This window comes from Bos javanicus, chromosome 18 (genome assembly GCF_032452875.1).
Source record: "Bos javanicus breed banteng chromosome 18, ARS-OSU_banteng_1.0, whole genome shotgun sequence".
In the NCBI taxonomy this organism is placed as follows: Eukaryota; Metazoa; Chordata; class Mammalia; order Artiodactyla; family Bovidae; genus Bos; species Bos javanicus.
In genome coordinates, this window is record NC_083885.1 from 2585110 (window position 1) to 2597663 (window position 12554).

A 12554-nucleotide genomic window follows, 5' to 3' on the forward strand; every position below is an offset into this window, starting at 1 on the left:
TGGTGCACAGGCTTAGTTGCTCCAAGGCACATGGAATCTTCAGGGACCAGCGATTGAATCACATCCCCTGGGCAGGCAGATTCTTATCCACTGCACCACCAGGAAAGTTCAAAAGGGTGAATTTTTATTGAACATTAAGTGTACCTTAATAAACCCGTACTTCTTTTAAATCACTTTGTGTGGAGGGTGGACTGGAAGGGGGCAAGAAGCTGGGGTGCAGGGAAAGTTTGAGCATTTTGCAAATGCCCAAGCAGAGACATTAAGGAGACAGCTGCTATGAGTCTGCCCTTATCTTCATCACAAAAGTCATGCTCTTTGGTATTTTTGTACTTAACTGTTGAATTAAGAGATCCTTACCTGCACAGTCTACCACCTACCCCTCTTTGAGTAGAAACTAATCTCCATCTTCTTAGTTCCCTGAACTGTACCTTCCCATACCAGAGCCACTAGCCACAAGTGGCTATTTAATGGCAATTAATTAAAATCTAATTAAATTTTAAAATATGATATCTCTGTCACACTGCTGCTGCTAAGTCGCTTCAGTTGTGTCCAACTCTGTGCAACCCCATAGACAGCAGCCCACCAGGCTCCCCGGTCCCTGGGATTCTCCAGGCAAGAGCACTGGAGTGGGTTGCCATTTCCTTCTCCAGTGCATGAAAGTGAAAAGTGAAAGTGAAGTCGCTCAGTCGGGTCCGACTCTTAGTGACCCCATGGCCTGCAGCCTACCAGGCTTCTCCGTCCATGGGATTTTCCAAGCAAGCGTACTGGAGTGGGGTGCCACTGCCTTCTAGACCCATTTAAATTGTTGAAAAGCCATATGTCCATCATCTCAGAAAGTTCTAGCGGATAGTGTTGCTCTAGAAAACTATCACCAAGTTTTCTTAGTGTTCATACTCATTGATCTCATTGATTCTAGCGACCACTTCAGAGTGGATGCCAAGCAGCACAGGTTCCTCACTAGTAATCCGTGAAAGTAACATCTGTTTTATAAAGTAAACAACACATATAAAATGTAAAAAGAGTTTCACCTTTCAGACTAGGGTTTTTCTCTGAAAAAATCTAAAAGCTTTCCATTGTTTAAATTAATTATTTCTTTGGCTGCATCCAGTCTCAGTTGCCGCATGCCCACTCTCCAATGGCTTTGGGTTGTGGCATGCAGCTTTAGTTACCCCATGACATGTGGGGTCCCGGTTCCCAGACCAGGGATTGAACCCATGTCCCCTGAATTATAAGGCAGATTCTTAACCAGTGGACCACCAGCAAAGTCCTTAAGAGCTTTAGATCTTTTTAATCATTTTTTAAAGTGGTGGGATGTTTGGAAAAGTTTATTGTTCTGCTCTTCAGAAAAGCTATATGAAGAGTTTTAACTTTTTCTTTTCTACATTAATGAAATAGTTAATAAAATGGGTCCCAGTAGGTCCCTATCCCTCCCAAAGACCACCAAAATCAATCACAAAACCATGCTAACTCACACTAAGACACACCCTTCCAAATGAACAGAAAAATCAAATAGAAAAACAGAAACTCCCACAAGGCAGTTAGATGACTCAATTTACTTTGTTCTCTATGACAACTGCTGTTTAGGTTTAATTATTCGATACAACTTCATAGCATCTTAATATCCGTGTCAGCACCCTCTCTGCAGGTCTTTCCAATTACATCTCTGCAGAGAAGTAGGGGTGAGACTACCTGGGTTTCTGTGAAAATTAAAGGGTTTGGAGATTAGTAGCTTCCAAATTAGCAGGCTCAGAGGTAGGACACATGACTCTGTTCTTAGTCCCCAGCGAAAGCAATTAACAAGAAGGGTAACAGGAATACGGTTCTTTTTCCCTGGGAGTCTGGCACCTTCCTTCCTTCCAGAGACATCATGCTGACAGTGCAAAGTGCTTTTTAGGATCCTTTAATCCAAATTGGTTGCTCAAATGCCCCACGGTTGCTGTGTATCAAGGGCACCACAGAGCAAACTGGTGGGAGGTTCTCCACTCCTTCATCTTCATGGCAAAAGGAGGAGTGGGTTTTAGAAAGAAGGAACCACATCATCCCCTTATCATAAATCCAGATTCCCCTTCAGTAAAGATCACCTCGGCACCAAGACAGTGCCTGGCACAGCATGCACCTGGCAGAAGTTTAGTAAACCTTTATTGAACAAGTGAGTGCATGAAAGCCAGGCACAGAGAAGGTATTCAATAAATATGTGTGCGATGAATGAAGAGAAACACCAAGACAGTGTCCTAGGTGCTGGGGCGGGGGGCATGATATTTCTCGTGGAATGACTGTATGATAGACTCATACAGTATGAAGCAGGGTGGTGTAATGAGCCCAACAAGGCCCTGTGCTCATAATCCCACTTAATGAGAGGCCGTGGCCAAGTCACTTGGAATCAGCCAAATGGGGAACAGCTTCCCCAATGGGAAAAAAAAAAAAAGGAGTAATATCTACTTACCTTGCATGATTTTTCATGCATTATTAAAACAAAATGTAAATAAATCACTTAGCACAAGGCCCAACATATGGAAGGAATGAAACAGAAAGCTGGTAAAAATTTCTAGTAAGTAGGAGCTTTCCTTTAGGTTCACCATGTGTCCAGTACTGTGCCACACATTCTAAATGTATGACCTCATAAAATTCTCAAACCAGCCCTACGAGGTAGGCACGATTCGTACCTCTTACAGGTAAGAAAACATGAGCAGTGGGTGAGGACAGGCTAAGAGCTAAGGCGGGATTCGAACCCAGGTTAATACATGCAGTGCATACTCCTATTCGCTGTACGATATTTTCCACTATTCTAGAATCAGTGAACACTTAGAAGCTTAGACGCTGAAACAGGCACTTTGCATGCAGTTTTGTTGTTGTTGTTTTTAATCGAATCCACTCCAAAGTCCCGTGAGGCTGGGAAATCCATGCATCTGAGGCTCAGAGAAGTTCTGTGACAAGCCCAAAATCACCAGGGGCGGGGACTGCAAACACCCCCTCGCTCACCACCCTGGTCCTGGGAAGCCTCCGCTCAGCGCTCACAAACCCGCAATCTCTGCACTTAGATGTCCCCAGGCAGACCCCACTCCTTTTATCCACGAGGGGAACCCCGAAACCTCGCCAATGGCAGCCCCAACCACCCCCATCGATAATCCAAGCTCCCCTCGCCCGCTCGGGTCTGACAGCTCCTGGCCACCCTCTTGCCTACCTAACCAGCCGGGCTGGGGGTCGCCCCGACGCCCCCGAGACAGACCCGGCCGCGTGGGGGAGGGGAACCAGGAAGGGCGCATGCTCGGAAGGCCCCACTGGCCCCCAGCTCACCTGGGAATCGCGGAATTCCACCACCACGTTCTCGCTGCTCCATCGCGCCGCCATCACCCGCGCCCAGCCGCGGGGGCCGCAGGACAACGCGCTCCCACCCCCTGCACTCGCGTTCCCGGGCTCAGTAAGCTACACGCAGCCTTCAGGTCCGCCCTGCCACGCCCCGCCCGTCTGGCCACACGCCATTGGCTCACACACCACTGGGTACGCCCCCTCTTCTCGGTTCCTCCAATTGCGGTACCGTGCCGGCCCCGAGACGGGCACGCCCCCTCTTCCGTCACTCTGCTCGAGCCACCCTCGCTTCTCCGGGCGGTGAAGACATGCCCCCATGCCGCAAGCTCTGCCGGGAGTTGTAGTCCAAGGTTGAGCCGCAACCAAGGCAGAGCTTGTAGGTTAGGATTTGGCGCAGAGGAGGGAGATATTCCCCTCTGCCCGGGGTCCTTGGCAAGGCCCAGGCCGTGGATAACCAAAGCTGGACATTCAGTTCAGTTCAGTTCAGTCGCTCAGTAGTGTCCGACTCTTTGCGACCCCATGAATCGCAGCACGTCAGGCCTCCCTGTCCATCACCAACTCCCGAAGTTTACCCAAACTTATGTCCATCGAGTCGGTGATGCCGTCCAGCCATTTCATCCTCTGTCGTCCCCTTTTTCTCCTGCCCCCAATCCCTCCCAGCATCAGAGTCTTTTCAAATGAGACAACTCTTCGCATGAGGTGGCCAAAGTATTGGAGTTTCAGCTTCAGCATCAGTCCTTCTGCAGGCAGATTCTTTACCCTTTTAGCCACCAGGGAAGCCCATACAGTACAGCAGTGCCTGCCAAAGTATCCACAGACGGAGGGGGAGTGTGCTTCTGAAGGCAAAACAATTTTCATAGTGATCCTAAGAAGTTACTTGTCTTTTCTACTGTGTTTCACCAGTGTACAGTGGAGTTTTCCAGAGGGTACGTGATACATATTTGTAACACACTGAACGAAGCAGATGTGAAAATACAGAGGTTTTCTATTAAGCCAGCTATTAAGGAAACCTGCCACTCTTCTCACTAAAGCTTTTTTGTTTTGGAAAATAAAGTTATTTTTCACTTATAAAATGTCTTAGTAATGTTAATATTTTATATTAATTGAGCAACTGAACAACAACAATGTTAATATGCATTGATGTTTAAATGAAATAATTTTTTTTAAGTCTTCAGTTTTAATTTCTAATGTACTAAATATAGCCCACATAAAAGTTTGGGGGGATCATTAGTAATTTTTAGGAGTTAAAGGGATCTTGAGATCCAAAAGTTGGAGAACTGCTGTGCTAGCATGGGGAATGGTTATTAAGTTCTCTTTTTCAGCCTCAGCCTTTCAAATCCTGGACTTAACTGGCTTAGCCTCAATCTCTCCATCAGTTCAATTCAGTTCAATTCAGTTGCTCAGTCGTGTCCGAGTCTTTGTGACCCCCACGGACTGCAGCATGCCAGGCCTCCCTGCCCATCACCAACTCCCAGAGTTTACTCAAACTCATGTCCATTGAGTTGGTGATGTCATCCAACAATCTCACCTCTGTCAAGGAGACTCCTGCCTTCAATCTTTCCCAGCATCAGAGTCTTTCAAATGAGTCAGCTCTTTGAATCAGGTGGCCAAAGTATTGGAGTTTCAGCTTCAGCATCAGTCCTTCCAAAGAATATTCAGGACTGATTTCCTTTAGGATGGACTGGTTGGATCTCCTTGCAGTCCAAGGGACTCTCAAGAGTCTTCTCCAACACCACAGTTCAAAAGCATCAATTCTTTGGCACTCAGCTTTCTTTACAGTCCAACTCTCACATCCATATATGACTACTGGAAAAACCATAGCCTTGACTAGACGGATCTTTGTTGACAAATGTCTCTGCTTTTTAACATGCTGTCTAGGTTGGTCATAACTTTCTTTCCAAGGAGTAAGCATCTTTTAATTTCATGGCTGTAGTCACCATCTGCAGTGATTTTGGAGCCCCCAAAATAAAGTCTGACACTGTTTCCACTGTTTCCCCATCTATTTCCCATGAAGTGATGGCACCCGATGCCATGATCATAGCTTTCTGAATGTTGAGCTTTAAGCCAACTTTTTCATTCTCCTCTTTCACTTTCATCAACAGGCTCTTTAGTTCCTCTTCACTTTCTGCCATAAGGGTGGTGTCATCTGCATATCTGAGGTTATTGATATTTCTCCCAGCAATCTTGATTCCAGCTTGTGCTTCCTCCAGCCCAGCATTTCTCATGATGTACTCTGCACATAAGTTAAATAAGCAGGGTGACAATATACAGCCTTGATGAACTCCTTTTCCTATTTGGAACCAGTCTGTTGTTCCATGTCCAGTTCTAACTGTTGCTTCCTGACCTGCATACAGATTTCTCAAGAGGCAGGTCAGGTAGTCTGGTATTCCCATCTCTTTCAGAATTTTCCACAGTTTCTCGTGATCCACACAGTCAAAGGCTTTGGCATAGTCAATAAAGCAGAAATAGATGTTTTTCTGGAACTCTCTTGCTTTTTCGATGATCCAGCGGATGTTGGCAATTTGATCTCTGGTTCCTGTGCCTTTTCTAAAACCAGCTTGAACATCTGGAAGTTCGTGGTTCACATATTGTTGAAGCCTGGCTTGGAGAATTTTGAGCATTACTTTGCTAGCGTGAGATGAGTGCAATTGTGTGGTAGTTTGAGCATTCTTTGGCATTGCCTTTCTTTGGGACAATTTCTCTATAGAAGGAAGAAATTCATTTGGTTGTGGTAAGGAGTTAAGCAAGCACAGGGCCTGGAATGTAGTGAATACTCAAGTGTAAGCTATCATTATTGTTGTTAAAATTATAGCTATTTCTACATGCAAGTTGTGACATGAATAGAGATGAGAAGGCTTCCTTTCCCTCTTGGAGTGTGGATTTAATGGGAAGATGGACTTGTCAGTGCGTTAGGAAGACCAACTCATGCCTGGAAACTGCTTAGTGTGCGCAAACAGGGACACAAGAGTATACACTTAGCAGAACTGTGTTTTATGAAAGCAATGTCCCAGAAGAAAGCAGCTTAAATGGGAGACCTGACATAACATCCCTAAGACAGTAACATTTGAGCTTTACAGTATAATTTTATGATTTTTGATGGAGTCCTCTAGGGAAGGAAAGATGCTAAAGCTGAAACTCCAGTACTTTGGCCACCTCATGGGAAGAGTTGACTCATTGGAAAAGACTCTGATGCTGGGAGGGACTGGGGGCAGGAGGAGAAGGGGACAACAGAGGATGAGATGGCTGGATGGCATCACTGACTCGATGGATGTGAGTCTGAGTGAACTCCGGGAGTTTGTGACGGACAGGGAGGCCTGGCGTGCTGCGATTCATGGGGTCGCAAAGAGTCGGACACAACTGAGCGACTGATCTGATCTGATCTGATCAGTGTTATAAAGTGTGAAGAGCAGGATGTGTTCCAAAGACATAAAAGAGTTCCCCAATTAACACACGATACTGTGGCTTATTCCTTTCTTTCAATATACACATCAATTTGTAACTCAATATTTATTTGTTTACTGAATAGTTTCAAGCTTTCGAAGGACAGGGACCAGGTCTGTTTTGTTCAGCCTTGCATGGTGACAGCAAGTACAGTACTCCATGAATACTGGTCCAATGAATAAAGGCAAGAAGTGTATGTGATGCCCCCCAGTGCTGTCTACATCAAAAGGATGTCTTCTATGAAAGCAAGGTCCTTACTTGTAACTCCTTACACCCAGAAAGTAACACAGAATCACAACAGTGGTCCCTAAAATCCCTTGCTTTCTTTCTCATTCACCCATCAGACATACTCACCCAACCCAGTCCTTAAACATCTCCTCCAGCCCTGGCCTCCAAACTCCTGCACTGGACTTTCTTCCTACCTTACAGTTTGTTCCCAATTCTCCATCAAAAAAGCTAAATACTGCTCTGGAGAGAAGGGTATCAGCTCAAAGAGCCAGGAAGGGGGAAAACTGCAAGCCAGAGTCAAGGGCAGGAGATTGAAAGATAACCCAGGAATGGGTTCCCATTCTCCAGGGAATCTTCCCAACCAGGGATCAAACCCGTATCTCCTGCTTGGCAGGCGGATTCTTTACCACTGAGCCACCATCTGAGAAGCCCTAGGATGTAGTTGCTCGTTACTCAGTCATGTCCCACTCTTTGTGACCCCACGGACTGCAGCATGCCAGGCCTCCCTGTCTTTCACCATCTCCTAGAAGCTGCTCAAACTTAAGTCCATTGAATCAGTGATGCCATCCAACTAAAACCATTTATCAGGGTTTGGGACTCAGACCCATGTGGCCAGGACTCAAAGCCAGCCAAAACCCAATTTGGGACTTAAACCCACATGGTTGGGACTCAAATCCAGCCAAAAGCCACAGTACCTGGTTTCAGGACCTAATGAAGCTCAGGTTCTTGATGTCTCATCACAGAAAGAATTCAGTGAAAGATTTACAAAGTGACAGCTAAGAAGTGGGTTTATTCAGATACAGAGAGAAACACACTCTACAGAGTGTGGGCCATCACAGACAGAGGGTGAGTACCATGAAATGTGATATGGTTAGTTTTTATAGGCTGGGTAATTTCATATGCTAATGAGTGGGAGGATTATTCCAACTATTTTGGGGAATGGGTGGAGATTTCCAGGATTTGGGCCACTCCTTGGTCTTTTAACAGTGCCATGGAACTGTCATGGCACCTCTGGGTGTGTCATTCACTTGCTGATCCAGGATTAAGATCTAGTCTTGTCTGCCATCTTGGTCCCATTTGATTCTAATCTGTTTATGTCCTTGGGCTATGTCTTTCTTTCAAAAGTTATGCCCTGCCCCTTTTCCTCCTGTTACATTCACCCCTCAGAGATTTTACTCCCATAATCTTATGGGAAAAAGAAGGGCAAAGGTCCATCTTCTGTAATTGCCTGGAGGCTGAGTAGGGGCCTTGACCCTGCCTATCAGGGAGTGAAACTCTCTGAATACCTGATCTAGGGGCCCCAGGGGCAGGGCAGCTCCTTGTTTTAGTCTACTTGGGCTGAAATCCCTACAGCCAGCATCTGGATGTACGATTATTGTAACTGGTTCCTTAGTCTTCCTATGTATCTTTTTGAAGATGAAGCATTTTTGTATCAGCACCAGTGTAAAGAAATATCTATAAATGACAAAAAAAACCCTCAAAAGACATGGTCAAACATCTGATTACAGTGTACAATAAACTATGGTTACAATAACCAGAATTAAAATGATCACATTTAACATAACATACCAAATAAGGCTAGTTATTAGTTATGTCACGCGAGTGTATGTTCCTCGGTTCTTTCTCTCGTCACAACAAAGATTTGGAGCAACGGACATTAAAGCCCTCGGCGCGTCACAGCTCTCAGGTCTTGGACAAACCCTGCTACAGCTCTTAGGCAAATCAGTGTTACAGCTCTATTTTATTTAGAAGATAGGAGAGAGAGAGAGAGAGAGAGAGAGAGAGAGAGAGAGAAAGAGCGTATGCACGCGGGAGAGAGAGTCTGAGAGAAAGCACTTTGGCTCCTCCTTTTATATGTTTTTTCCTCCACCTGGGCCTGCCCTATGCAAATTGGGCTTAGCCAGGAGAGTGCTGTTTGTTCTGCCTGACGTTTTCACTCTGGTCCTCGGACCTTCCTTGTCTTTTAGCCACCGCCATTTTGGACTCCTTTTCCCTATTCTACCTACCTAACAGTTAAATACTTCTCTTTGAGATACCTCAAGAGCCCAAAGTTAGTTTTTAGTCAGATAAGATCACAAGTCACTGGAAGACAATACTTATCCTCTAACCTAAAGATTTTTTCCCTAAAGATCTCAAAAGCAAATATAAATCACTTACAGGCTAAGAAACTCATCTCAATTTGTTTGTCAAAAGTAGCATTTGAAGAATACTTCAGAGAAACAAACCAAATCCAGTCTTGTCTTAGCCTATTCCTAACAAAATCCATTTACCCAACTAAATTGAATCCAATCTTAGAAAATCATGATCATGTGTAACTCTTTGCCTATATTCATCACACCAAAATGCTTAAACCACTTTCAATACCAGATATCAGTTTTGTCTTGAATATTTTTCAGATAACATTAGCCTGAAACTCATTCTGGCCAGATTATTTTGTATTTTTGAGTATTTATATGAGTATTTAATTTTCTTTAAGTCGAGCTATTTTACGAATTTTTGGAAATATCACACATCTCTAACACATACAGGCACATCAGATCAGATCAGTTGCTTAGTTGTGTCCGACTCTTTGCAACCCCATGAATTGCAGCACGCCAGGCCTCCCGGTCCGTCACCAACTCCCAGAGTTCACTCAGACTCACGTCCATCGAGTCGGTGATGCCATCCAGCCATCTCATCCTCTGTTGTCCCCTTCTCCTTCTGCCCCCAATGCCTCCCAGCATCAGAGTCTTTTCCAATGAGTCAACTGTTCACATGAGGTGGCCAAACTACTGGAGTTTCAGCTTTAGCATCATTCCTTCCAAAGAAATCCCAGAGCTGATCTCCCTCAGAATGGACTGGTTGGATCTCCTTGCAGTCCAAGGGACTCTCAAGAGTCTTCTCCAACACCACAGTTCAAAAGCATCAATTCTTCGGCGCTCAGCCTTCTTCACAGTCCAACTCTCACATCCATACATTACCACAGGAAAAACCATAGCCTTGACTAGACGAAACTTTGTTGGCAAAGTAATGTCTCTGCTTTTGACTATGCTATCTAGGTTGGTCATAACTTTCCTTCCAAGGAGTAAGCGTCTTTTAATTTCATGGCTGCTGTCACCATCTGCAGTGATTTTGGAGCCCAGAAAAATAAAGTCTGACACTGTTTCCACTGTTTCCCCATCTATTTCCCATGAAGTGATGGGACCAGATGCCATGATCTTCGTCTTCTGAATGTTGAGCTTTAAGCCAACTTTTTCACCCTCCACTTTCACTTTCATCAAGAGGCTTTTGAGTTCCTCTTCACTTTCTGCCATAAGGATGGTGTCATCTGCATATCTGAGGTTATTGATATTTCTCCCGGCAATCTTGATTCCAGCTTGTGTTTCTTCTAGTCCAGCGTTTCTCATGAGGTACTCTGCATATATATAAGTTAAATAAACAGGGTGACAATATACAGCCTTGATGAACTCCTTTTCCTATTTGGAACCAGTCTATTGTTCCATGTCCAGTTCTAACTGTTGCTTCCTGACCTGCATACAAATTTCTCAAGAGGCAGATCAGGTGTTCTGGTATTCCCATCTCTTTCAGAATTTTCCACAGTTTCTCGTGATCCACACAGTCAAAGGCTTTGGCATAGTCAATAAAGCAGAAATAGATGTTTTTCTGGAACTCTCTTGCTTTTTCTATGATCCAGCAGATGTTGGCAATTTGATCTCTGGTTCCTGTGCCTTTTCTAAAACCAGATTGAACATCAGGAAGTTCACAGTTCACATATTGCTGAAGCCTGGCTTGGAGAATTTTGAGCATTACTTTACTAGCGTGTGAGATGAGTGCAATTGTGCGGTAGTTTGAGCATTCTTTGGCACTGCCTTTCTTTGGGATTGGAATGAAAACTGACCTTTTCCAGTCCTGTGGCCACTTCTGAGTTTTCCAAATTTGCTGGCATACTGAGTGCAGCACTTTCACAGCATCATCTTTCAGGATTTGGAATAGCTCAACTGGAATTCCATCACCTGCACTAGCTTTGTTCGTAATGATGCTGTCTAAGGCCCACTTGACTTCACATTCCAGGATGTCTGGCTCTAGGTCAGTGAGCACACCATCGTGATTATCTGGGTCGTGAAGATCTTTTTTGTACAGTTCTTCTGTGTATTCTTGCCATCTCTTCTTAATATCTTCTGTTTCTGTTAGGTCCATACCATTTCTGTCCTTTATCGAGCTCATCTTTGCATGAAATGTTCCTTTGGTGTCTCTGATTTTCTTGAAGAGATCCCTAGTCTTTCCCATTCTGTTATTTTCCTCTATTTCTTTGCATTGATGGCTGAGGAAGGCTTTTTTATCTCTTCTTGCTATTCTTTGGAACTCTGCATTCAGATGCCTATATCTTTCCTTTTCTCCTTTGCTTTTCGCTTCTCTTCTTTTCACAGCTATTTGTAAGGCCTCCCCAGACAGCCATTTTGCTTTTTTGCATTTCTTTTCCATGGGGATGGTCTTGATCCCTGTCTCCTGTACAATGTCATGAACCTCATTCCATAGTTCATCAGGCACTCTATCTATCAGATCTAGGCCCTTAAATCTATTTCTCACTTCCACTGTATAATCATAAGGGATTTGATTTAGGTCATATCTGAATGGTTTAGTGGTTTTCCCTACTTTCTTCAATTTAAGTCTGATTTTGGCAATAAGGAGTTCATGGTCTGAGCCACAGGCAGCTCCTGGTCTTGTTTTTGCTGACTGTTTAGAGCTTCTCCATCTTTGGCTGCAAAGAATATAATCAATCTGATTTCGGTGTTGACCATCTGATGATGTCCATGTATAGAGTCTTCTCTTGTGTTGTTGGAAGAGGGTGTTTGTTATGACCAGTGCATTTTCTTGGCAAAACTCTATTAGTCTTTGCCCTGCTTCATTCTGTATTCCAAGGCCAAATTTGCCTGTTACTCCAGGTGTTTCTTGACTTCCTACTTTTGCATTCCAGTCCCCTATAATGAAAAGGACATCTTTTTTGGGTGTTAGTTCTAAAAGGTCTTGTAGGTCTTCATAGAACCATTCACCTTCAGCTTCTTCAGTGTTACTGGTTGAGACATAGACTTGGATTACTGTGATATTGAATGGTTTGCCTTGGAAACAAACAGAGATCATTCTGTCGTTTTTGAGATTGCATCCAAGTACTGCATTTTGGACTCTTTTGTTGACCATGATGGCTACTCCATTTCTTCTGAGGGATTCCTGCCCGCAGTAGTAGATATAATGGTCATCTAAGTTAAGTTCACCCATTCTAGCCCATTTCAGTTTGCTGATTCCTAGAATGTCGACATTCACTCTTGCCATCTCTTGTTTGACCACTTCCAATTTGCCTTGATTCATGGACCTGACATTCCAGGTTCCTATGCAATATTGTTCTTTATAGCATCGGACCTTGCTTCTATCAGCAGTCACATCCACAGCTGGGTATTGTTTTTGCTTTGGCTCCATCCCTTCATTCTTTCTGGAGTTGGGCACCTACTGACCTGGGGAGTTTCTCTTTCAGTATCCTATCATTTTGCCTTTTCATACTGTTCATGGGGTTCTCAAGGCAAGAATACTGAAGTGGTTTGCCATTC

At 44.3% G+C, this 12554-nt stretch overlaps 1 protein-coding gene across 7 annotated transcripts in view; it reads right to left on the reverse strand.

The window, feature by feature from the left end:
- The window catches only part of WDR59 (WD repeat domain 59), a 106667-nt gene extending 103193 nt beyond the window's left edge, over positions 1–3474 (reverse strand). For 3 of the 7 annotated variants that reach the window (XR_009730677.1, XM_061386733.1, XM_061386727.1), the window contains exon 1: positions 3295–3472. Coding sequence is in view for 6 of the 7 variants with exons in the window: in XM_061386733.1 (XP_061242717.1) it covers positions 3295–3348 (54 nt within the window). In the remaining variant the exon portion in view is untranslated. Of the gene's footprint in view, positions 1–3294 lie in introns of all 7 variants that reach the window. The other 4 variants (XM_061386736.1, XM_061386735.1, XM_061386734.1 and 1 more) reach the window with 2 other exon arrangements.
- Positions 3475–12554: the final 9080 nt, after the last annotated feature.